This window comes from Bactrocera dorsalis, chromosome 1, assembly GCF_023373825.1.
Source record: "Bactrocera dorsalis isolate Fly_Bdor chromosome 1, ASM2337382v1, whole genome shotgun sequence".
NCBI classification, from domain to species: Eukaryota; Metazoa; Arthropoda; class Insecta; order Diptera; family Tephritidae; genus Bactrocera; species Bactrocera dorsalis.
In genome coordinates, this window is record NC_064303.1 from 13,013,375 (window position 1) to 13,039,743 (window position 26,369).

A 26,369-nucleotide genomic window follows, 5' to 3' on the forward strand; every position below is an offset into this window, starting at 1 on the left:
ATTTTTTTTTTAATTTTATTAAATTTTTTTTTTAATTTTATTAAAATTTTTTTCCATTTTTTTAAATTTTTTTTTTTAATTTTTAAATTTTTGTTTTTATTTCTTGATCTATTAACATCAAAAAATGTTTTTTTTCTTAATTTTATTTTTTTTTTTATAATCTTTCCATGTTAATCAGCTGCGTTCGTGCGCTGGGTAGCGCAAAAAACCCATTTTTTATGCCACGTGTAGAAACGTTAGATGCCTTGCAAAGGTTTCATTACTTTATCTGAATTACGATTTTCCCAGCAATTCATTTTTAAATGGCTACGCATGCGCTAATATAAATTTGTATGTACATTTGTATGTAGAAAGCAAACAGATATGTCGCTGTTTTGCAAACTTCCCCATTTCTGTTGACATGTACTCATTTGCAATTTCTTTCGTGACTTCTTTAAAATAATTTTTTATTCTGCAAAGTCATTGTCGGTGATTTCGGTCACATTTTCTTATGCCACCCAATGAAACAGTAGTGGCTTGAATACAGTTTAAAGTTTTATTTTTATTTTAACTTAAAAAAAAAGTTAAATTAAAATAAAAAAAATTTATTAAAATTAAATAAAAAATTAGATAATTTTAAAATATATTAATTATTATTTTTTAACTTTTTAACTTAAAAATTAAAAATTAAAAAAAAAACTTAAATTAACAAAAATTTCATAAAATCCCTACAATGCCTTATACTTCGCTTCCCACGCAATTTGGTTTGCGAGACTAGCGTTTGCAAATTTTCGACATTTATGCGCTGGATTTCACAATTATAGGAAACTTACCGTCTTTAAGGAATTATGCAGAAAGTTTCCACAAACCTTTAAAACTATTCGTGCTAGGCATTTGAATATACATATGTACATATGTATGTATATATAGCGCATATTGCTCACCGGCAATTTAGCACTACAAAGGAAGAAACCGGCAGCGAACATGTGGTAAGGCATAAAAAAATTAAAAAAAAAAATAAAAAAAAAATAAAAAATAAAAAAAATATAAAAAAGTTAAAAAAAAAAATCACGAACAAATCTCCTCAAATAAGTCGTAAAACTACCTGATTGGCAAATTTAGAGTTGTCTTTAAGTTCTGGCCATAAATACAAAGAAGCCAGCTTTGCGCAGGCGTGCTGCTTGATGCTACTGAACAACTAGTATGTATATATGTTTCTATGTGTACATGTACCGTACATGTGTCATGAGTATGCGTGTCATACGGCAGCGCTTCACATTATTTATTGTGTTTTCGCATATCGATTCGCGGCATAAATTTATAGGAAATAAAAATACACGCCAAAACGGCAATTAATTAATCACTTAAGTGTTTTAATAAGAAATAAATATAAAAAAATGTGCCATATAAACATATTATAGATACGTCGTACATACATATGTGTATATGTATCTAACACGTAAACATATAAGCACCCACAAATAGCTGTACAACAGGTGTGATTGACAATTGCTCTTCACACTGTACAGTACTAATCAAAAGTGCTTGACATATGTATGCTACAGTACAATGCGTCACAGGGAAAATATTAATTAGTTTGTTTTGATGTTTGGCTTATATCAAAAAAGTACAAAGTGTTTAATAATTTATGCAAGCCACACGCCACGGCAGTCAATTTGTAGTAAAATCGATAATATGATATAAAAATTCAATATTGAATATACAGAAAGTACGAAAAACAATAACAAAACTGAAAACCATAATTGACTTGGCTTGCAACTACCAGCAAATTTAAACGCCACAGCGCTGCCGTGCACTCCTAACGGAGTCACTCAGCTGTAGTCGTGAACTGCTTATTAAGTGAGCGCGCTAAATATTAAAAAAAATATATTAACGTGTAAAAACATGTGTGTGGGCGTTAAATTCTCACGCTAAACAAATTTGTTGTTGTTTTTTTTAGACCGTTTCAGTATTTTGCTACTTGTGTGGTCCGATGAGTAAACGTTTTTGTATGCAAACAATTCGCGTGTTATAAATATATGTGCCTATATGGACATTCATAAATAAGTATGCACAAATTTGGAAATTCGTACGAATTTGTCACAAATTGAATCCTTAGTAAATCCATTTTTATTATTTAGATGTTTGTTTACCTTTACTTTTTTAGTGTATGAGCTAAAAATATTTTTGTTGGTTAGTGATATTTTTTGCTTGTAAAATTTCTATTCTATTTTTGCAGATTATTTTTTTTTATTAATATAAATTTATATTTGGGAATGTAATTATTTATTGGTTATTTATTTTGAGTTATTCAAGACGTGTATGGAACGTAAAAATATTTACAATCAATAAGAAACACACGCGCCAGCTGGCAAAGGAGTATTGAGTGTATACAAAATAGTACAAATAAAAAATAACAAAACAAATAAAAAAAAAAAAATTATAATCAAGAAAAACTTAATTAAATAAAGTTAATAATTGTAGTTAATTAAGACATATGTATAGTAGTCAATTAAAAATAATTAATTATAAACGAAAAAATTAATAAAAATTTAAAAATATTATTATTAAAAATATATAAAAACAAAAAATATTATTTAAAAAGATTTTTAAAAACTAATAATTAAAAAAATTAACAAAAAGTAAATTTTTTTAACTCTTTTCCGATACCATAATTTAACTATAATTATGAATAACGTGAATTGAAAATAGTAAAATAGTATACCGAAATTAACAATGAGCAAATTATTAATATGATGCAGTGCCAATTACCAACAGCGCAATGTTTACATATTTATTGCCACTGCAGAACCCAACTATGGTAACAGACAAATATATCGATAAATCAATGGTGTCATCATTTCGTTTACATTGTTTACTTTTCAAAAAAGAAAGCTTGGCGAATTTGTGCACAGCTTCTTGACAAATCAAATTTTGTTGTCATGCGGTCAATTATGAAATGCAGACCGCCATACATATGCCATATAATTGGATTATGCGATTTCGTAATAATTAGATAACTTTCACGGCGTGTAAAGAGGCCACGAAATCATGGCGTGTGACAATGATAAAAAATTTGTTGTTTCGAATGTTGCACTAACAATGCAAGGGACTCACATCAATAAAATACGAAAATCTGCACCAAAAATTAGCATTCAATACCAATTAATAATGCTGGCAATTTATGCCATAAACATAAAAACACAAACTAACTGGCTGCCTTTCAAACACATGCCATGGAAAATATTACGGTATAAAATCATATGAATTAGCATGCTAATAAAAATGTGAGAAGCTGCGACTGTGTAAAAAGAAAAAACCTAGACAAAGACGCGCGCCTAACACTAGTCTCGTGTATGCGTTGTCTAACATGTGATCACCACGGTAGTTTTGAGGTCCAATGTTGATGCCAAGTTTAACTGCCGGTTAGTGATTTTTTGCAAAACCCCATGTGTTTTATAGACGCATGAAACGCATTAATTTGAGTTTAAGACGAGCAGGTGTGTCTGCTAGTAGTGTTTGGCGTTTGTTTTTTATGTTTTTTTTATTTAAATTTTTAATTTTTTTTTTATTTTAATGTTTTTATTTTTTTATATTTTTTTTATATATTTATTTTTTTATTTCTTTTTTTAATCTTATGCGTTAATATCTAGCATATTGTATTTATAAATATTTAATGATTATTTTTTAAGTGACGCTGTTTTATTATTTTTTTTTTTTTTTCAATTTAACAGCTGGTGTTTTTGATGATAACTGGTATTTCTCATGAATATCGGATTGAGTCAGCGAATGTTCGAGACTGCTACGAAAGCGAGTTTAACGTTAAATTAATTGATTTCTGCTCACTTAGAACTATATTACGCCAATATTGGTGGTGGTGTTTTTAGGAATTCGCAATATAATTTATACAAAAAAACTGATATTTGACGAAGCAAAAGCTGTTTGTGTTTCATAAATATGTATGATTTGTATGATAAATCTTGGTGTATATATTGATATGCAAATTTTAAATTTAGGAAATTGCCAATGTCATTCTGGCTTTTTTAATGTGCTCAGCCAATACCAAGAGACATTTTTGCTAAACTTTAACCGGTTGCGCTTAAGCGAAATAAGACTGTTTAGAAGTATGTATGCACCAATATAAATATGGTAGGTATATATTAGTATATTAAAACGGCGGCAACGCTTTACAACAGTTTTGTGACTTTTTACTAATTGAGTGAATTACTTGTTTCAGGGCATTTGTAAAATATTGGTTAGGAATGAGTTGAAATATTTGGGATGACTTGGAATTTTTGGCGACTTGTTTCAAAACATGCAAATATTTTATTTAATATTTTTAATTCCAAACAAAAACAAAATTTTGAAAGCTTAATTAAAAGTTGTTTTTTATGCTATTGACGTCGTTGACTGTAAAATGTTTGTAAAATTAAATATATCGACGTATTTAAGCACACATTAATGTTTAAAGTGTGCTAATTTATTAAAATATTGTTTTTCTACGTTATTTTGTTAACATATTTATTGTAACTATTAACTGTGAAAACCGCTTATTAAAAATATTATATATAATTATTACTTTAGTTAAATTATATACAATTATTTTAATTTGATTAACAAATTAATATATGATTAAAGTATATGAGTTGTATTTTATTAAAGTGAAATGTTAAGTTATTGAAATTATGAACTCATTATATTGTTCACCAGGATTGTAAATTTAAAAACCACAAGCTCTACACCAGAAAACTCTGCAATTATTTTCGCAGCCTTGCAATCCCCACAAGCTTACACTACACTATGTTGTTGAACTTTCCATTTCAAACATGTTTCTATTTATAATAAAAATTTTCTTATATTCTATAAGTCAACGGTCAAATATTCTTTTGCCATAAAAAGCATGCTAAGGCATAATTTAAATATTCAACCAATTAAACAGCCAGCTGATAATTAGCAAACTGTTGCCACAAAACAGTGTGTGTGTGCCGCAAATAAAGTAAAAAATGCAATAAAGTACATGGAAATATTTCTTTTCGCGCCAAAGCAGCAGCAAGTTATAGCAGTAACACCTTAAAATGTTTTCTAATATACATACGCGTGCTTAACTTGACAAATATGTTGGTTTTGCAACTGTTTATATATGCATATAAAGTTATACATTAATTTAATATGTTATTAATGCTCCTTACGGGGCTTTGACCGAATATTTGTGGACTAAAGCAAACGCAAGCACGTTTCTGTGAAGTAAATTTTGTGCGGGCCCGTATGTATACAAGCATATATGTAGTTGCTTATTAATTATTATTTACAACTACAAAACTGTATTTATTTAAGGAATATGATAATTTAATCAATAATATTTTTACGTATAATTTATTTAATAATTCTTTATTTACCAAATAAATAAGCGTCAAACATTCTCGCACAGCTGACTGTTATCGATTATCGATATTAACTGAGCATACGGATGAGGTAAACAAACTGCATGTTTAAAATTATTTACGCATAAATTAAGTGTTTTTCGTTATTTTAAATCAAATTCAAATTTGTGAAATGTGTTTGCCTAAATTTGTTATAAGTTGTGCCAAGTTGCATAATTTTTTGGTGTAAATAGCGCTAGCGGCAGCAAAATTAGCAACTGATTGCTAAAAAATGAATTGTCAACGAAAAATAACATTCGGTAATATTAAAAAAAAAAATTCCACAAATTTCAAAAATTATACAATGTACACAAAACAAAAAGTGCAAGCTGCTTAGCCGGTACAATGCAATAATTTGCAATTTTACTCATTTTATATTATTTCACAAATTTTCTACGCCAAACTACATGTTCTTACGAACAATTGCATAGCGAAAATTTGTCATGTCAGCGCATATCTGCTTATTGCTAATGTTAAAAAGCCAACAACAAACACTTAATCTATAGCTAGTTGCTGTGGCTTTTGTAATCAAGATGATTACTACGCGTTTTCGTATGTGGTGAAGTAAATTGACGTGTTGCCTGCTGTCGATCAGCGCCTGTAACATTTTTGATGAATTCTCTTGTATAATCTATGTGTGTTTCTTTTATTGGAAAAAGGTACATTAGTGGCAAAAGTGTGCAATAAGGTGTCTTTTAACACATTTGCCGCCATAACGCAGCGTCGTGGTAAAGTTTTGTGCTTTCTGCAAAGCAGCAACAATGCTGAAATCCAAAAAAGACACGATATAGTAGCGGCTATTGGGCAATTTCAGGCGGCAATTTGAAAGTCATTTACGTTGCAATACAAATCAATAGTTGCAGAAATGTACATGCATATTAAAAATGTGTAAATTTGTAAGTAAATTTGAAATGCGTTTCTGTGAACCCAGCTGATGTTTGAATTTGTTAGAAATGCAGTAATTTTTATTTTTTAACTAATTTACAATTTCTGTTAAACGAAAAACTGTCGCTTTTTATTTTGCAATATTGTTGATGACTAATATTTACTTTTTTTTTGGGTTTGACAAAATCCATTTATGTATTAAATTCGTGTTAAAAATACATCACATAAAAAATGTTTAATCCAAACAGAAAAATTTTAATTATAATTCATTAGCATTAAACTTTTTTATTGATTATTCGCAATTTCTTCCTTGTCAGTTCTGTTCTTCAACATAAATCAATTCTTTCTACGAAAAGCTATTAATTGCTTTATTAGATAAATCGACGCACGTGCTTAAATTGCTGAATACAAATTTAACATAAATTTATCGATAAATCGCAGCCGACAGAACAGCAGGACAAAATGCAAATTTAGACATGTCAAAAAGAGAAAATAAATAAAAACAAAAATTAAAGAGAAATAAATGGATATGAAAATGCAAAACTAACAAAAATAATAAAATAGCAATATAAAAATTTGAGAAAAAAAGTAAAATACAAAAAAAAAAAACAAGAAAAGTAGAAAAAATGTAGTGTAGAACTTTTTGCTTTGAATCCATGATTTAAACTGGATTCTTGTTCTAATATGAAAAAATAACAAAATCAATATTTATTGTCTCTACGAAGTTTCACAGCAAATTAACTGGAATTTAGCATGCACAAAAAAGTGGCAATGGCCAAAAAATAGCAAACATCAATAAATTAATGCAGAATCTAAGAAGATGAGCTTGCTAAAAAAACGAGTTTAAATAGTATTGTTGCGGAAAGTGCAAAGTGCATTTGAATAAGAATGAAAATGGGAAGCGTGAAAGTAATAAAGGTAAGAATATCAAAAATTGAACAAAAAGAATTAACAACAAATAAATTAAACAAAAAAAAAATAAAAAAAAATTCAATAAAAAATTTTAACAAAAAATTTAAGAAAAAAAATAAAAAACTGCATACTAAAAGTAAAAGTATACAAATATCAGACCATTGGAAACGGGAATTTCGATGAATCTGCAAATTTTATGCAAGGCACTTGTCGCCACAAGACTAGCTATAAACATACGTTAGTAGATAACTGAAATATAACAGGTATATAACAAAAGTTCAAAATGCTGCTAACCGGACGCAAATACAAGGTATTATACGATAAATACACACATATGTATATTACCACCATCATCAGTTAAGTGATCAGCTATTGAATAAACATGAACAAAAAACACATGCTTTGAGCCGCTGCTTTTTAAAGTGGACTTAACCTGTTCAAATGGTTCGTCACTAGTTGGCACTGCTGATATCGGCGAAAAAACGGTAAAGCAGATATGCAAATTTTAAATGCTAGGTCATAAAAGATGCATACAAGTATAGTTGCGCCGAAAAGTGGTAAGGTTAGGAAGCCCGCTCTGTGGCCACAATTTACTGCCAAAAATTGCAAGAAGTGCGCGCAGAAGCAATCAAAGTTCGAGAATTTTCGCATGGTTCAGGGTTAATGTATGCAAAAGAAGTTATCAAATAACGCAATTTATGCAAATCCATTGCGTATCTAAAAATATGATAAAATTTAACAGCCATAAATTATTTAATAGGAAAAGAGATAAAGCGTCAAAAAACAGCTGATATGCATTTCGTTATAATTATATTTATACTTGTGCACACCAGTCATTTTAAAATTGGTTGACAATTCGCGCTATTAGACAAAATATTGTAGCTGCTGGCGCCAACGCAAACGTTTCAAGCGACTTTTTTCTTGATAAGAAAGAAATCAAGCGTGCAGCAAAGAAAAGCAAATATAGCCGCAAAGCATTGACATTGACCCAATTGCCGGCGTTGCATTGCTGGAACTGGTGTAAACGCCTAGTCAGTGAAGGTCTACCTGCATATGGAGCACTCGAAAAATGTAAACAAAATAAAATGCGTGCAATTATTACCGAAAAGCAATAAATTAAAATTTAAGTACGAGTTCATTGCACTCGGCAAAAACTGCCAACACACATACGCAGAGCGCGCCGAAGTGTCAGTTAAGTGCGAGTAAGTTGTGTACATAGCAATAGGCCTAAGCTACATGGATATTTGTTGTTGCATGAGTGTGCTTCGACGACCTGTTTCGATAATAAACTATTTAACTACACTTGTGTGCGAATAATTGCAGTCACTCCATGCATACAGTGGTTGGCAAATTAATAGAGGTGTGTAGTTAGGGGATATCAAAACCATAATACTTTATAATTATTAATTATTAACAAAAATTGATTTTGAGGTTATGAAGCAAATAAGCATACATAACCTCAACTAAATAGTAAAAATTAGAGCAATAAAAAAAAATTATGTTATAAATTTTTAATCATAATTATAATTATATTTTTTTATTGTTTCTTACACATAAAAAGTTTAAAAATCAATAACTTTGAAGAAAATAACAGCACTATAATCATTAACACATGTTTCTATACACCTATCTGCCACTGTCTGCAATTATGCACGCCATTGCACGCGATTATGTGTTTTGTATATCGATAACAAAGTCAAATACACAAATACAGTAACTGGCTGGCAAGAGCTCGATGTGTATCCCTGAACTTGACCACGAAATAAGCTGGAGGACGGGTTGAAAAGCAACAGTTACAAAAATAACAATAAAAACGAATGCAATGGACAGATTGAAAATAAATTCAGAGGTAAAATTTTTACTTGGCATGCGAAGGTGTGGATGTAATAAATTATGGAAAAAAGGAGAAGATATTAAAAAAGAAGAAAAAATCATTTTATTCCAGAATGAAAAACGTTCGCGTTAATTAAGATACAAAAATATTTTAAATTTTGAATTTAATTAATTAATTTTGTTTTATGTAAAAAATATTTTAATTTGATTGGTAGAATAATTGATTCAATTTCAATTTAATTTAATTTACTTTTTTAATTATTTTAATTTTTTTTTTATTTATTTAATTAGTCAATCAATAAAATTAAATATTAATCAAAAATAATCAATTAAATTAAATAATACTAATGGTTTTAATTAAATTAATTTGAAATCTGTATGTATTTTTTAAATAAAAAAAAATAAATTTAATTAAAATTTTAGTCTTAGTAATTTATAAAATTAAAAAAGAACATAATTATATTCAAAATTCAATATTAATAATTTGCAAAATTAAAAAAATTATTTAATTAAAATTTTAATTGTAATAATTTACAAAATTAAAAAAAAAATATTTTAATTAAAAATATTTATTTATTATAATTAGTCTTAAGCTGACTAATTTTATTAATTTCAATTATCATTTTTTTAATAAAAATTTAGAAAAAAATATAATCGCTGCAAAATTTGCTAATTTACGCTATAAAATACAAAACCAAATTCAAATAATTGAAAATAAAATAAAACTTGAGTTTCATTGCCGCTGAAAGCACACATTTGGCAGCCTTATCTGTCATTTTTTAGTGTTCAAACAATTTATTGTTTATATAAATATGTAATTTGAAAACGAAATTCGCAAATATTTATATAACAAAATAAGCGTGTCTTTGCAGATTGGCATGCAGCACTCAATAAAATAGAAATCTAAAATAAACGCGCCAAATTTATTATGTAAATCAGTGGTAGCCATACATAATATGTATTATATTACATGTGTACATACATATGTAGAGATAATATAATTTACCACGTTTATGCATGTACGTAACTTGTTGCTGCCACTCAGCGACCACTTGATTTTTTTTTTCAAATCGCAAGCCAAGCAAGAAATTCGCAAATTTGACTAAATGCTCGTCACTTAGCTGGTACACCATGGCGGATGCTTGCTTGGTCAGTCAGTTAGTCGGGCATTTTGAATTTTTTATATTTTTTTTTGTTTCTTGTATGTTAGTGGCAACACTGCTTGCTTGACGCAAACTACGAACATTTTCAAGTACGCGCATGCATTTAAATGTACACAACTTTTTCAAGTTAAATTCTAGGCAAGTATATAGTAGTGGTTTGAGCGAATTATTTTAAGCGCTTTTTTGGCTTGACTTTACTGCACCGTTAGCACTTTTCCAACAACTGCAGTTATCTTAGTTTTTTTTCGCAACTTTAAGCTGCAGCATGTTCAGTTGCTTTGAGTTAGCGTGCGTTCACTGAACGTTGCTATAAGAAAATATAAAAAATTAAAAAAAAAAGTTAAAAAAAATATAAAAAAAAATGAAAAACTAAAAAAATATAAAAAATAACAAGTGAAGAATAAAAGCTTCAACATGTTCTTGACTTTGCAATGCCGTCTTGCAGATAAATTTGTCGCTCAGCGCAATGCGCACTGGCGGCTTTTCTTGTTTGAAGGCAAGTGTTTTTTTACATAGTTATCTTTTGTTGCGTTGCATTTTATTGAAATAATTCAAACTTCTGCAGCATTTGGGACTGCAAAATTCTTATTTTGAGTTATCTTGTTTATTTTTATTTTTTTACTTTCTTAATGTTTTTGTATGGCTTGTTCTCTTTCTTCTGTGTTTTAGTGATAGAGGCGTTGTATATTTTGATTTTTAGTTTATTTTATTAATTTTTTTTTTAATATTTCTCTTAAACGGAATTAATTGCAATAAACTTGTCATAAAATAATCGAAAATGTGTTTATTTTATAATTTATATTTCTATATACATATATGCCTAGATGCCATAACTCATCGTTAAATTCAACTTTTTCCTAATAAAATTTTATTTTCAAATTTAAAATATTTTTTTTTATTTATTTTAATTGTTTAAATTTTTATTATTACTTATTATTTAAATATTTTGAATTTTATTATTTTTATTTTTTATTTTTTTTATATAATTTTTATTATTATTTATTAATTAAATATTTTGCTTTTTATTATTTTTATTTTTTATTTATTTACGATTTTTAGCTTTTATGTTAAACTTACAGAAATGTTTATTAAATGTAATAGCAGATTTAATTCTTTTTTAACTTAAATAATATTTTTTCGCATTTTAAAAAACAATAAACATTTTATTTCTTTATTTTAGCATGACTTAATTTATTTTTAAATTTTTAAAAAATTTAAGTTTTTTTTTCAACTAAAAATTTATAAAATTTTATTTTCGAATTTTAAATTATTTTTTTATTTGTTTAAATATTGTTTTTATTTATCTATGATTTTTAGGCTTTATCTTAAAGTTAAAAAAATTTTTAATTTAATAGCAGATTTAATAATTATTTAACTTAAATATTTTTTTTCAATTTACAAAAAATTTAAAATTTATTTGTTTTTTGTTTTAGCATGACTTTACTGGTTTTTTAATTTTTTAAACACTTTCTTCTTTTTTCCAACTTAGAACTTATAAAATTTTATTTCCAATTTTAAAAACTATAAAATTTATTTTTTGGGGTTTTGTGTAGCTTTACTTACATATAATTTTATATTTAAAATTTTTTTTTTAATTTTTTGTAATTTATTAATATTATTTTTATCAAAAAAAATCTATTAAAATGTTATAAGTAATACAAAATATAAATAATTTATTGAATTTTTTAAAATATTTTTAATACACAAATTAATTTTTAAATATAATCTTAATATTTATTATATTTTTTATATACATACATATGTTATTATTATTGTATTTTATTTTATTTTGGCTTATTTTTATTTTACTTGTTTGTTTATAATTTAGTAATATTATTTTTGTTAAGATTTTTTTAATCAAAATTTTATAAATAAATCAAAAATTTTTTAAATTAATTTTTTTTATTTAAAGAAAAATTTTAAAAATACAATATATAGATATTTTATTTTAATATCATTTCATTTCTAATTTTTATCTGTGCCATTTTATTAAAAAAATTTAACACGCCTCAAACTTTAACACACAATGTTATGCTTAATAATCAAACTACTCTCTTCATTCACTGTAAAATTAACACTTTTGTTCGCTTTTTACATATGCCACAACACACTATACTTAGAATTAAAAAAAGTCACCATATTCATTAAAATTCAACTTACATTTTGGTGCACGCGCACGCTTATTGCTCTTGCGTTCGTTAAAGAACGAACTTAGAATACCGGCAGGATTCATTTTGCGATTGGCTTTCAAACTTTTATTTTGTTGCCTTTCAGCGGCGCGCGACGTGCTGCATGCTACGTAAGGTCCTGACGCCACCGTCGCTGAGTTTGTCGTTTGTGCACTCAACTGTTGCTGTTCTGTGTCTTGCACATTGACCGCGCTGTAGCGGCGTGAAAATATTTTGCTAAAATCTTTCATTTTCGCGCTAAATTTTTACTTTGAATTTTCTTTTGCAAAGCACTAAAATTTTCGATTTACAAAAATTGCAAACAATTGCCGTTATATGCTAAGGCATTTAGAAAAATTTGATGCAATAAAAATTCTTTATTTTTTTTTTTTGGAAAAATAAAATGTTTAAACGCTTCTAGCTTTTTGTGTAAAGTTCAAGCGCACTTAACAATTGTTTATTTGTCACACTTTTCAATTTGCAATATTTTCAAAAAAAATTTTCTGTTTTGCATAAATAATCGATTATCCTTATTGCGGTTCTAAGCTGTTTTCACATTTATTCTCAATTTTTTCTTTGCTTTACTTTTGAAGACGTCGCTAGTTTAACTCAACGTTTACGATATGTTCTTTTTAACGTTACGGAGAGCTCTTGATAAAAGTTCGTCTACTCGCTTGCGCAGCTCACTTTTGAATGAAGTCGTTGTGGTGCACGACACGGCAGGTAAATAACGCTTTTGCTAGCCGCTGACGCCTGATTGACTGCCGCTTTGGAAGCTGAAACGCGGCAGCGACCGCTGCTACTCAACGCTTAACGTTTGCAATTTTTTATTTGTTTTTCTTTTTTGCGTCCGCTAAGACCGTGTGTAAGCGGTCGTCGGTGCTATAGCTGCTGCCGTTCTGCTTGTTTAAGCCGAGTCATCATCAGCAGAAGCAGCGTCGCTTAGACCGGTAATCAGGTAATTCCGAGTCTGTGCTGTACGAGCGGCCAACGCCATTCTCAGCCGTGCTATCCAATACAGCTTGTTTACAGCTTGACCACGCCACCGGCAGCGCACGCAATTAAATGCTGTTGACAGCGCAAACAGTGACGTTGTTGTTACGATAAATTGTTGTTGATAAAGTCTCAATGAATTAAAGCTGAGCGCAATCCTTAGCATGCCATATACTAAACAGCGGTTCAGGCTGTTAGCATAACAGCGTAACAAGTAACAGTAACAATAACAGTTAACAGTGCGTATACTCAAAATACATAAAATGTTAAATAACATTCCTTAACATTCTCAGTGCCGCTAATGTTCATTGCCTTTACATTTGTTTATATGTTAACATAACATTCTCGGGCAACACGCACAGTTTGCTGGGAACTCAATAACAGCAAACTGTACGCTGATACAAAGTATGTTATCAGTATGTTATATGACTGTTAATGAGCATTTTCGACTCTGTTGTTTGTTCTAGTAGGTCTTTTATGTTCGTCGCAGAATTCACTGTTAGAATATCTTTGGTAATCTGTTAGATACCACTCTCTGTAATTAAGTCACTCACAGCTGTTTGCCTCTGTCAGTTTTGCAGTGTCTTTGGACAGCAACCGTAGTAAACAAACAATAAAAAATGCGTTTATCGCCATACGTGTTGCATAGTATGCAAAATACATATTTTCATAATTGTGGTTAATTACTAATGGTTTTATAAAATTCCATAATTACTATTAAAAAGCACTTTTTGCGGATTTTTGCGAATTTCCAGAACATAAGGAAGTTAACGTGAGGAAGTGACTTTGCAAAATCTTAGATATCAAGGAGCACTTTTTTCAAAAGAAGCTTTACAAACATAAATATGTCAAAAATGTAAACAAATTTATTTGCGACTGCGTGTGTTCTACAACAATGACATTTGCAAATATTGGGTAATGATTGCTAGGCAGATTACGTTCTAATGTTCAAGTGTTGAGTGAATTCGCGAAATTATAAATACTTAATTAAAACGTTTTGCTGCGAATTCCAGAATTATATTTTATTGCGGCAACGAAAGCTTAGCTTAAAGTTGAAGAGGCTACTTGTCAAGGTACACTGCAGTAAGTGAGTAAATGTGAATATATGGGAAGGTGTAATCTTTATTTAAGTAATATATTCTATATAGCGGTTGGTTTACAATGAAGTATGCCATTACATAATACAGGGATATCAGGGGTTGGATGGCTGATACGTCAAGAGAGCAGGAGATCATTATTAGACTGCTTTGTACAGTCCTTTGAGAAGCCAGATGAAAAACTCTTATTTTAAATTTGCATAGACGCTTTATTAATATTTTCGTTATTTCACCTGGTGTGATTTTTGACAGGTTTTAGCGTTAATTTGGCAAAGGCGGGTTATTCGAGGAAGAAAGTTGAGATAATTTTATCTCATCTAATTTCAAGAAGCTGATGCGAGGCATCCGTTAAAATGTTTAATCTTACCGCATGAATCCCAATCGGATAGTGTCTAGTAAGGACTCCTACAGCTATCGAAAGGTGGACTTTGCTGCGAGCGAAGAGCTCATCGGATCTCTTACCGGTTTAATGCTCAACTATTGAGTAGAGAACTGCAAGAACAAAACGGAGCTTCTACAAGTATCCCTTCTGCAGTTAGTGAGACTGTAGTATTGGCCTAGCAAGATCATCAGCCTTGTAGTTTACTGCAACACCGCTGTGGACAGTCACCCAAAATCAGTCTATGGAACTATTCGATGCCAGAGATAAGGCGTTTAGACATGCCTTCATTAATCTTTAGTCCTTCGCAGTAGATTTAGTGCTGCCTTTCTGGCAAACATTTCCATATTAGCGAGGTTAAGGCTAATAACGCTGGCGTGCTATCCGCAGTGCACAGTCACCACTTTGAAGGAGGCTGCACTTCTACGCGGTTGATCTATTGCTACCTCCCCAGCAAGCATTTCCACTTGGAAGACGTTGCAGTGGTCAGGAAGCCTAAAATTGAAGTTAAAAGAAAGTTCTCCACAGTGTAACCTTTTACTAATCCTCCATTAAGTAAGTCTTTTTTTCTCATATCTCTCTCCAGAGTATGTGGGAAGATCAACGACAGCCAGGAATAGTCTCTGTGAACCGGTAATCCAAGTATTTTGGACCGAAATCAAATTGTGCGAGGATTTCAGACTGCCCAAACTCGCAATCATCTAAATACCCAGCTTTTCTGGACCTTAGCACAGCTTTTGCGATCTTTCAGCTATGACTTCCTGTTATATAGATCAAGGTATTAATCGCCATATATACTGATGAGAGCCTCTCCGTTGAACAATTGCCAATTTCTTCGCGAATGTAAGACCCCTACTTCAAACAAAAAAATCAGAATGAGCTACTGACGTATACACTCTTAATTCGGACTTGTACTGTGAACAATTGGACCGTGTGTAGAAAACAATCGTGCAGGAGCGGCCAGTTTTAGTCAAAAAGAGAGGAATTAGGTGCCAGCAGGACAACGCTAGACGACAGACATCGATAATGATTCACTAGAAGCTCCATGAGCTGAGTTAGGAGGTTGTTATCTATTCAGCTTATAGCTCGAACCTGGCGTTAAGTGATTACTACCTGTTTCTGTCTGTTGGGAACAATTTTGCTGGTGAAGAATTCGCTTCAAAAGAAGCTCAACTGTATCAAGCCAGTAAGGATATAGGTTTCCATGAACTTAGCATATTCAATTTTCAACAACAATTTGATCTAAATCGAATCATTATAACTATGCTAAGCGAATCCTTTAATTTAATGCAAAAATATAGAGTCCTATATGTATATTATATATCAATAGGTATTGCCTAACAAAAGTCTATGCGGAAATGCTGGTGGGAATACAAAGAAACCCATTCAGCAAAAATGTGATTTACTATTTGTGTATATTGTGGTTAAGGAAAAAATGCAATATTTTTTATACTTTATATAAAAAGTATATGAAAAAGAAAACCAAAAGAGAAGTGTGAATCTCTTAACTGTATTAAAGATCAGTTTTATATACATATGTACATATGTATATAATATCAATACTATGAGTTGATCTACAAGCTTTCTCAATTGAGTTTACTTTTTATGTTTTGCGCTAATTTTAGGCTATAAAAACATAAAAAAACAACAGCAAATGGAAAAAAATATATAAACAATAGAAAATAAAAAATAAAAAATAAAAAAATTTAAAAAAAAAAAAAATAAAATTTAACACTTCACACGCCTTTTTTCTTGTGCTATTTCGCACCTCACACTAAATTCGCTTGAGTCATTGGGGTAAACCCCTCGCACTATAATGAGACTTTGGTCCAAAAATACAATAGTATACTGATTTACATATCTACATATCTATAACAGCTGTATATATGTATGTGCCTATCTAAAAAATCTGAATCTTCGTTAGCTAAAAATAAACAATAAAAGTAAAGTCATTCTGTTGACAACAATTTATAAGCCAGAAGCTGCGGTTTTAGCTGTGAATTTGCACTTGTATATTTGTGCATACACTCGTAGGTTTGTTCGAACACTTCGATATTTGCTTGTACACTTGTATATTCATTTATAAGCGTTTGTAACTGAAATCCAATAGATTTTTTTGAGACCTCAGCTAAAGCACAAAGTCCAAATTGGTCCGCCAAGCCGAGTCATTGAATCAATAGACGATTTGTGTCGTCATCTAAAGCTTAAATGGCTTGGTTACACATTTAGAGGTGCTACAAAAATCACACATATATATCCAATATACATACATACATATATTTCTTATCCAAAATCACACATAGCGACAAATATATATATGAAATGTTAACGCGCTGTCAAGTGTGCGGCAAATTTTTAAGATTTTTGTATGATTTGTCTTCAACTACTTTTGCGCATGCGCTTCAATGCTTACATATGCATGTAGTACATATGTATGTATGTACATATGTATGTATTTCAGTTTCGTAACGTGCATTAGTGAAATCGCTTCGAGAAGTTTCACTGGAAGTGGTTTCTTGACTAGAATCCCTTGTGCCGGTGTTTGCAGTGCATTTTCAATGCCTTCGCTTTTGAATAGTTTCGGAAACGCTAAGCTCACATAAAGCCACTTACACATATGTTCAAACATACATCCACTTCTATTTGATATATAAATGCAGCAGCCACCGAATTCGTCTACCAATAACCATAATTCGTCATTGATAGTTTTCTGTCGGGCATTTAATTGATATGGTGAATAAATAAGTTTAGTGTCTTGATGTCGAATACGAGTTTTGGGTGCAAGTTTTTTCACTTTTGCGTGCGTTTTTGTGTGCGTGAACAATGGTTTTTAAGAAAATACTAGCAACTTTGAAGGCTGTGACAGATTTTAACCGTTTTTAGTAGTTATAAAATGAACAATTATTTAATTTAAAAGTTCTTTTAATATCTCGAAGCATTTTAGTGTGAACTGTGCGGAAGAAATCGTGGAAATAATACGAACCTAATTCGATTAAAGCAAAAATATCATAAAATATGTTGTGGAAAAGATGTTCACGAGACATTTTTGTATTACAGTATTTTTGGAAATGGATATAAAGGTGAACAAAGGAATTAACTTATCAAACTTAATTTCGAAATTAATCTACAGAGAAAAGAAAAAAAAACGTTAAATTCAACCGTAATGGGGTTTTCAATAGGAACGCTACAAAATAAGACAGATAGAAATAGAGAACGACGGAAGACCCAAATCAGTCTCTCACACGTCGTTGTCAAGCACTGGGCATCTCTGTGAAGTCGTTGTGGTAAATTTTGCGAAAAGATCTTGGCCTACATACTTAAGATCAAATTGTTGCAAGAAATGAAGCCACTAGACAACCAGAATCGCGGTATGTTAGTGAATTTGGGTGAGCAACAGCTTGAATATGATCCGAATTTTCATCGAAAAATCATCTCCAGCAATGAGGTTCATATCTAGCTGAATGGCTTCGTCAATAAGCAAAATCTGCGTTTTTGGTCAGGCAGCAATCGACATGTACTCCATGAGTCATCATTGCATTCCAAAAAAATTACGGTTTGGTGCGGTTTATGTGTCGGCGGCATCATTGGGCCGGTCCTTCTTCCGTGTCGATCAAGACTGGCACGTTACTGTGAATGGGAATCGCTACCGCTCAAAGATAATCGAATATTTTTGGCCCGAACTGGATGATATGGGCTTGGACAATAAGTGGTTTCAACAGGACGACCCGTCGGTAGTGTGTTTCGACGCCGTTAGACTATATCCTATGGGGCTACGTCAAGTCTATGGTCTATGCCAACTAGCCAGCGATGATTGATGAACTTCGGACGAATATCGAACGTGAAGTTGCAGCCGTATTGGCCGATTTATGCTTGAAAACCGTCGAAAATTGGGTTTAGCGTCTGGAATTCTGCAAGCGTACCCATGTTGGCCATGCAAAAGAAATCGAGTTACATATACAATATAATGGCATCGAATGTACTTTCACAGAAATAGAGTATTTCATTGACATCCCAACCCGTTTTTGTTTTATTAAAAAAAAAATTGTAGCGCTCTGATTGAAAAACCCGTTACTTAAGTAAATTATGACAACTTTTTTATTTTCTTTCAGATAACACGGGTCACCGTCAACAGTAAACGTCTTGAGCCGTGAGAACACGGGTCGTCACCAACAGTAGACTCATTGAGCCGCTTGAGAAAGGAGATACCGAAGATTAACCCACGAGCTATAATAATGTAATAAAATATAAATTGAAGTTAGACCTGTTTTTGAGTGTTCTAGATTAGCCTTAATACGACACATTACCATTAATTACCATTAATACCACAAGCGCGGCAATAAAATTAGTCTCATTACTTAATTGTCAAACCTCGTACGTTATACAAGAAAAGAGAATTTCGACTTCTTTCCTATTTCCGAAAAAAATTGTTAATGTTAGGCCTTTTTGTTGAAGGCTCTAGACTGATCTTGCTAAGAATAAATTTTCAAAATTTGATCGCTTTATGAGGGCTCTAGACCGGTCTTACTCCTAAAGAAGCACATTTTCTTTTGGTGCACCTTTGATTGTTTTGAAATACTTAAAAAATATATCTATATATTTATAAAAAATTATAAAAGTTTGGGGGAAGCTCCGTTATAAAATTCCGCTTATTGGAATTTCTTACTAACTAATTGAGTGAATGCTAGTCTGATGAGATAATTATTATGAAATTTGTCACAAATTAGTCAAAGAGCAATAAAAATAAAAAAAAAACATATAATAAAAACAAAAACAAAAACAACAATAAATAATTTTTTTTTTTTTTTTTTTAAGTAGCATACCATATTTGAGCGCAAATTTGTTTATATGTTGTGAAATTTTTTAAATTGCTTGCCATCATGTTTATATACATAAATGTCCGTAAATATACAATTAAAATTCTTTGGCGCCATATCTCAAGTCATATTATTCTATAAAAAACAACAAAAAATATTGTAAAAAAAGAAAGACGGTTATAACAAAATTAGTTCCTGATGGGACGTAATCAAATTTTAACTAAGGCCGAACGCCATTTATAACTTTTTTTTCTTATTTTTGTTTTCTATTACTGTATATAATTTATATTGCGAAATATGAGCATTACTCAGCAAAATTTTCGTACCATTCCCGTTTTTTGCTTTGCAACTGGTTATTCATTGATTTGCCTCTTTTTTGGAACGCGTGTGAAATTGTTGTTGGCTAATCACATTTTAGAATTTTTTGCTACTTAAGGTATTCGTCTGCCTTTTTTGCCTTCATTTGCAGACTTAATTAATTGCATAGCAACTTGGGCATTTCGTTTAAAATTTGTGTATTAAAATTCATTTCTTAAAATTCAAATTTCGTCCGATGGTATTTTAGAATTTTTTTTGTAATAGATCAGAAGTTTTCCTGCAGAATATTTTTCCTTCGCTCTTTGATTTTAGTAATTTCTTAGAAGCTTGTGAATAAAACTTATTTCAAATATGTCTGTGTGTATTTGTATGAAAGTAAAATACAATTTATTCAAATATGATCAAATATGTAGCTATTTTCAAAGTCTCTATTTTGCCTTAGTCAAGTTCAATTGACTACTCGCAATTTCACAATTATGACAAAAAACCCGAAAACTTTTACCAGTGACAATGTAAACGGGCAATTTCACAACATACACTGCTATTGTTATAATTGAAAACAATTGAGATTTTTTGTAAAATATAGTTGGAAAGTGAGGTTATGTATCATAGCTGAATAAGTGCTTATTAATCAGCTGTCATTTGTCAAATGTCAGCTGTTTTTAGTAATGTAACCAAGCTGATAATAAGGCATAAAAACCAAGTTGTAGTCCCGTCAAAGAGATCCTCTTAATAAAACGCTATTTTTTCAAACAAATTTCGAGCTTGAGGGGTTTAATTTCAGGGTTAAAAAATTATACGGTTTCTACACATATCACATCATAACTTCTTCTAAAAATTTAATAGAATGTTTTCAAAAGGCATATTTAGAAATATGAATATTGGAATTATGCTTCACGAAAATTGCTCCTAGACGAAATAGGAACGAGTTCAAAACGTATAAGATATACTTCTTAAAAATCATATCCAGTTTAGAACAATTACCGTGTTCTAGAGATTTCGGAGTTGAGCTGTGTCTGAGTTGTGTAAGCGAGCTTTTAAAGAGTCGTAATTTTTAGAAATCAGGGCCATTCGAGACACGAGCTCTCTATTAAGACTTAAAATCTAACTAATTTGTATACGCCCAGACATTTTTAACCCGAAGTGATTATGAAATGGGTCAACCGAATATTTTATTTGATTAAGACATGATAGAATGATAAAAACATTTTTTTAATTTGGGAACTTTATAAAATCTAAAATCATATGCGGAAGATGGAGCCGGCATGTAGGAGGCCAAATTTAAAGTAGTCTTGAAGAATTATTCTCTAAGTTTCATGAATCTTTATGTTTTAATAAATAAATGTTGTTAGTAATTAAATGTAGTTTTGAAGATCCATTGAGTTTTCTTGGACCATCCATAACCCTTTCCGTTTTTAATATAAAATACAAATATCACATAATTCCTATATTCGGTGATTGGCAAGTGTTTAACCTCCAAGGGGATCAACCAAAAAGACTTAAAATTTTTTTTTTTGAAAATTAAAAAAAAATTTTTGGAAATTTTTCAAAAAAAATGGAGTCCAATGTTTGAGCTTAGCAGAGTCCTCTGCTTACCCGGCGGGTTCTGCGTCGAACACTCTCAGAGCGGGAGTGTTTTCATCCATTCGGACGACATGACCAAGCCAGCGTAGCCGCTGTGTCTAAATTCGCTGAACTTTATCAACGTCGTCGTATAACTGGTACAGCTCATCGTTCGACCGAATGCAAAGGACCATAAATCTTACACAGAACCTTTCTCTCGAAAACTCGTACGCCAATTAAGAAGATGAAAAAGAGTTCAATAAGTACTTCGTGGGCAAAAAAATAGTTAGTTTGCAAGTTAAGAATTAAATAATAATTTTAATGAAATTATAATTTTATTTTTAATTACAGAAGACTTAATATTCCTAACGGACAATTTGAGTTTTCCAATAATGGTTGTGAATATGTGGTAAACAAAACTTGAGAAACACAATTTAGGCACTGAAATCATACAGTTGGCTCAGCCCAGGATCGATAAAGATAGAGATTTTACAAAGTTTTCACTGTCACTTTTTTGGTTAAGGCTGTTACTTTGGTTAAGGCTGTGACAGATGTGACCAAGAATGTAGTAACAAAATATAAGCGACGACGTAATAAATATTCAGAATGAGTAAAGTCAAAACAAAAAAAGAAAACTTTTTGCAATATTCAGAGCATTTGATAGTTGGATCTACATAGTATATTGCAGGCTCTCATTCTTTTTTCATTATGTCACAATGGCGAAATCTTCCACCTATCGTTCTTCCGTCAGCCTTAACTCAACACACGAGGGTTGGGTCTAACATGAAGGCATTAAACGCGCATTGATGGCTAGTCCAGAAATTGACTTTAACATGTGTTTCAAGGATTGGAAAAAACGTTGGTATATTTCTATTGAGGTCAAGAGGAAATGCTTTGAGCAGGACGACATAGCTTTTGCAGAATAAATTACGAATTTTAAAATCATGAACAAAGTCTTACTATTTTTTGCCCACAGCAGTAAGCTGCAAGTATTTTTTGATAAATATATATAATGGAAATATTCAATAAATTACAAACGAAAACTTGTAAAAGGAAAATTTTATATTTCACTGTAATTATTATATTATTTTTATGCAATATTTATTAATTGTTTCAGAAAAGATTTCAAAAGTTCTACTATACTCCACATACCAATTTATGCTTATATAAAAGCTATAACGTTTTTGGTTTCCATTGCAAATCACGTAATCAATTCATAACTTTTCTACACCGTTAAAAGGTTTAGTATGAGCAAACATTTACAAATTACCCATATTATCGCTTTTTCACAATACATATTCATATATGTATTTTATGCGCACACGTAGTTAAAAGGTATTACCTCATGTACAAATCAATCAGCAATTAAAAACAATCAAATCGATAATTGTGAAAGTAATTGCAAATGAAATCGATCGCGTTTGCTTCCGACAACCGAAAGACAGCGCAAAGGATTGCGCAGCACTTGTTACAATTTTTTTTCAACTAAAATATATATGTACATATTTTTTTATTTTCTATGTGCATATGTTACACAGAACAGTTCTGGAATTTTTGTAATAAAGTATTACTGCATTTAGCCATTAAGTGTTAGGTGCAAATTCAATTATAGTGAGTTGTTAATAATGGACCTAAAGTAATTTAATCGCTAATTTCATATTAATTACAGTGTTTAAAAAAGTACACTTACAGGCATGCATACATATGTATATTAGAGGAGCGCGTGTAACGGCTGAGGATGGCAGCCGTCATAAAGATTCATAAATGTAACCATAAAAGTTTTTATGATCATTTTTACTTATTTTTTTTTTTTTAATTTTTAAATTATAAGTTAGGAGTGTGAGCTTTGAAGTGCGAGAATAACAATCGATTTCAGTGGAAACATTAAAACAAAGATATGGACCGAAGTCCAGTGGTAATTAATGACGTTTGAGCATATGCGCATTGTATTTGGGGGAGAAGAGGAGATTGTATTTGTAGAATATGGACGGACGAAAGCATGCGCGAAGGGGGGAAAGGGTGAAGCCGTAATCTGCGCGAACTAAGGATAAGGTTCTATCGAGCGCATTGTATGAAATATTGAAGGCCATCGCTAACAAACTGAATGGACCTTATCAGTGTGGCTTTAGACCTGGTAAATCAACAACTGACCAGATATTCATCATGCGTCAAGTCCTTTCGTCGATTTCAAAGGTGCTTTTGTCTGGTATGTCAAAAGTTCCATCAGAATCAGGAAGGACCTCTCCATGCTGTTCGATATCAAACGAAGTTTCAGACATGGCGACTTTCTAACGTGGGTTTTCTCCAATCCACTGCTGGAGAAAACAAAATTGGTGCTACAGAGCTGAATTGAGAAGGTTCAATCCTTTCTAAGAGTGTACAGCTGGTGGCGTACGCCGATGATATTGATATCATTCGCCGCAACAACCGCGCCGTTAGTTCTGCTTTCACCCGAATGCATAAGGAAGTGAAGCGTATGGGTTTAATTGTGAATGAGGATAAGACAATATCTCTTGTCATCAAATAAATAGTCCTCGCAGTCGCAGCTTGGCTCCTACGTTACTTGAGAGTCATAACTTCGAAGTCATAGATATTTTCGTCTATCGTGGAACCAGTATTAACAGCAAAAACAACGTCAGCATTGAAATCCAATGCAGAATAACTCTTTCCAATAGGTACTACTTCGGACTGAGTAGGCAATTGAGTCCTGTCCCGACGAACAAAGACCAAACTATATTAGTCGCTCTTTATTCCCTTTGAGCTCAGGTCGGAATTCACTTTCAACTTTTTAAACCTTTCGTTTGTCTGAAAGCACTAAAGCGGATATTTGATACACAGAAGAAGCTTCACAAATTGTTTTCGAACTACGCCTAATCCGAGTTTTTCCACATCCTAGAGTAGATCTCTTGGTTTGGCTAGTCTAATTAACTTTGGGGACCCTGATTATTAGCATCAACCTGTGACTACACAAATCCGAATACACAGGAAAAACCAGCAGAAGACAGTTTCTACGGTAATAAAACAAAAAACACTTAGATCCAAGCTATATGGTAGGCCATTAGTCTTATATAGCATTAATATAATGGAGATGGAGTATGCAAAATGGTAGGAACAAGCCTATTTTGGGACTCAAGTTTGCGATTATACTGCGAGACCGCTATTGAAATTGTGATAATAGGGAGACATGTGGTTAAAGTGAGAGATCCGATGGGCCTCGATTTGACAAAGGCGCGGCATTTGCGAAGGAAGTGTTGAGATGATGCTTTTTATCCTCTTCCAAGCGGCTTATGTTACTGGCATGCAGTAAAATTTTCAATATCATCAATCTTGAATCCTAATTAGGTCATTGCCTAGTTATTACATACTTCCAAAACTCTTGAAAGGGGAACTTTGCTGAGGGCGGGGAGCTCACTAGGAATTACATATTTAATTGAACCTGGGCAGGAAGTACCTTAAAATTGCATAGTTTCTAGTAATTGACCAGCGCTTACTGAGATTGCTTTAGACCCTACAATCCTGTAGTAAACCATAGGGAGCCAGTCAAGCAATTAATCTAAACCCGGATCGCTCTAATAATGAAGCACCTCGATTTCAAAGATAATGAGTTTAGGCATTAATTCACTTGCCGAGAGCTTCATAATAAGGCCTTTAATAATATTCCAAGGAGTAAACAAGCTTTTTTTTGCTGTGAGTACAATCAGTCTAATCATGAAGTAGCTCGATGCCACAGATAAGGAGTCTAGACATTCCGTCACTAGTCCTTAGTGGAGGACTCTCAAGCTTCATAGTAAGGTCTTTATTGATATTCCAGAAGTTAGCTAGCTATCTTTGCTGTGAAGAGGAATTTTCATGAGCATTGACGAGCGATCAATTCAATTTGGCATTCGGTTTACTTGCGCATTATTTTCTTTTTTAGTAATATTACAAATGACATAATAATGGCGAAGCCTAAGAGTGGAATTAGGTAACACTTCCACACAGAAACCACAATTAGAAAACAAAAAACAAAATAGTCATGATTACGCATGCCTCGGTCCAATTTAATTCATTTGCTATTTTTTAACGGATTTACATACAAAAGAAGCCCATTTTTTAGTTTAGAGCATGTCCCCTTCATGAATAAAAAATTTCTCAATTTACGTTCAGTTCTAAATTGTTTCGAAAATTTGCATATCTATTTGTGTTCTATTAATTTTTATGCCAAAATATGTATGTGGGCAAGTGATTGCGTACTTTTCGAAGTAAATATTGAGTTCATGGGGGTCACTAGATTTTCGGCACATGTGCAAAAAACCAAAACAAAACAATAAACCTCAAAACACACGCTAACAAATAAACTAATTTTTGAAATAAGTAGTAAATTTTTTTACAAATAGAAATAGAATACGAGGGTACATCAATGCGTAATAAAATTCAGATTTGAAGTCATAGTCACCTAAGACTTCATTTAATTGACTTGTTTTGCAAGCGATCAGCCGAAGCTAGGCTCGTTTTGAAGTTGTACAATCTTCAGCGTCACTGAAACTGAATTGTCTAACCCTCCTACACCGCCACTTCCTATATGTATGTCACATATCAATGTTGAATCTTCATGGCCTAACTGAGTACTGGTACTAAGGTCATACTCAAGTATGTCATATATATATACTGATTTCTACATTTGTTTGTATGTACGTGAGAAGCAAAAAGAAGGGTGTGATTGCTTATATTTGGTTCTTATCAGTCCCGTATATACTCGTATTTTCTTTCTATAATCTGCGGCAATAAAACCTTAATAATACCCTATCGCATCGGCCGTATTTTGTTGTTCTTCAATGACTATCTATGCTTTGCCGAGCTGCAGGG

The 26,369-nt window shown here is 31.4% G+C and overlaps 1 protein-coding gene and 1 long non-coding RNA gene across 3 annotated transcripts in view; one reads left to right on the plus strand and one right to left on the minus strand.

Annotated features, from left to right (window-relative positions):
• LOC105233968 (scavenger receptor class B member 1) overlaps positions 1 to 26,369 on the minus strand; it is a 60,549-nt gene that overhangs the window by 24,106 nt on the left and 10,074 nt on the right. The window contains exon 1 of one of the 2 annotated variants that reach the window (XM_049461465.1): positions 12,353 to 13,092. The exons of the other annotated variant lie outside the window; for it this stretch is intronic. Coding sequence (XP_049317422.1) covers positions 12,353 to 12,611 — 259 coding nt within the window. The 5' untranslated portion in view covers positions 12,612 to 13,092. Of the gene's footprint in view, positions 1 to 12,352; positions 13,093 to 26,369 lie in introns of those variants that run through there. 2 annotated transcript variants of the gene reach the window in all.
• Positions 3,546 to 4,352, plus strand: LOC125780022 (uncharacterized). The gene is made up of 3 exons (XR_007423520.1): positions 3,546 to 3,938; positions 3,996 to 4,128; positions 4,217 to 4,352. It is a non-coding gene; the product is annotated as an uncharacterized LOC125780022 (long non-coding RNA).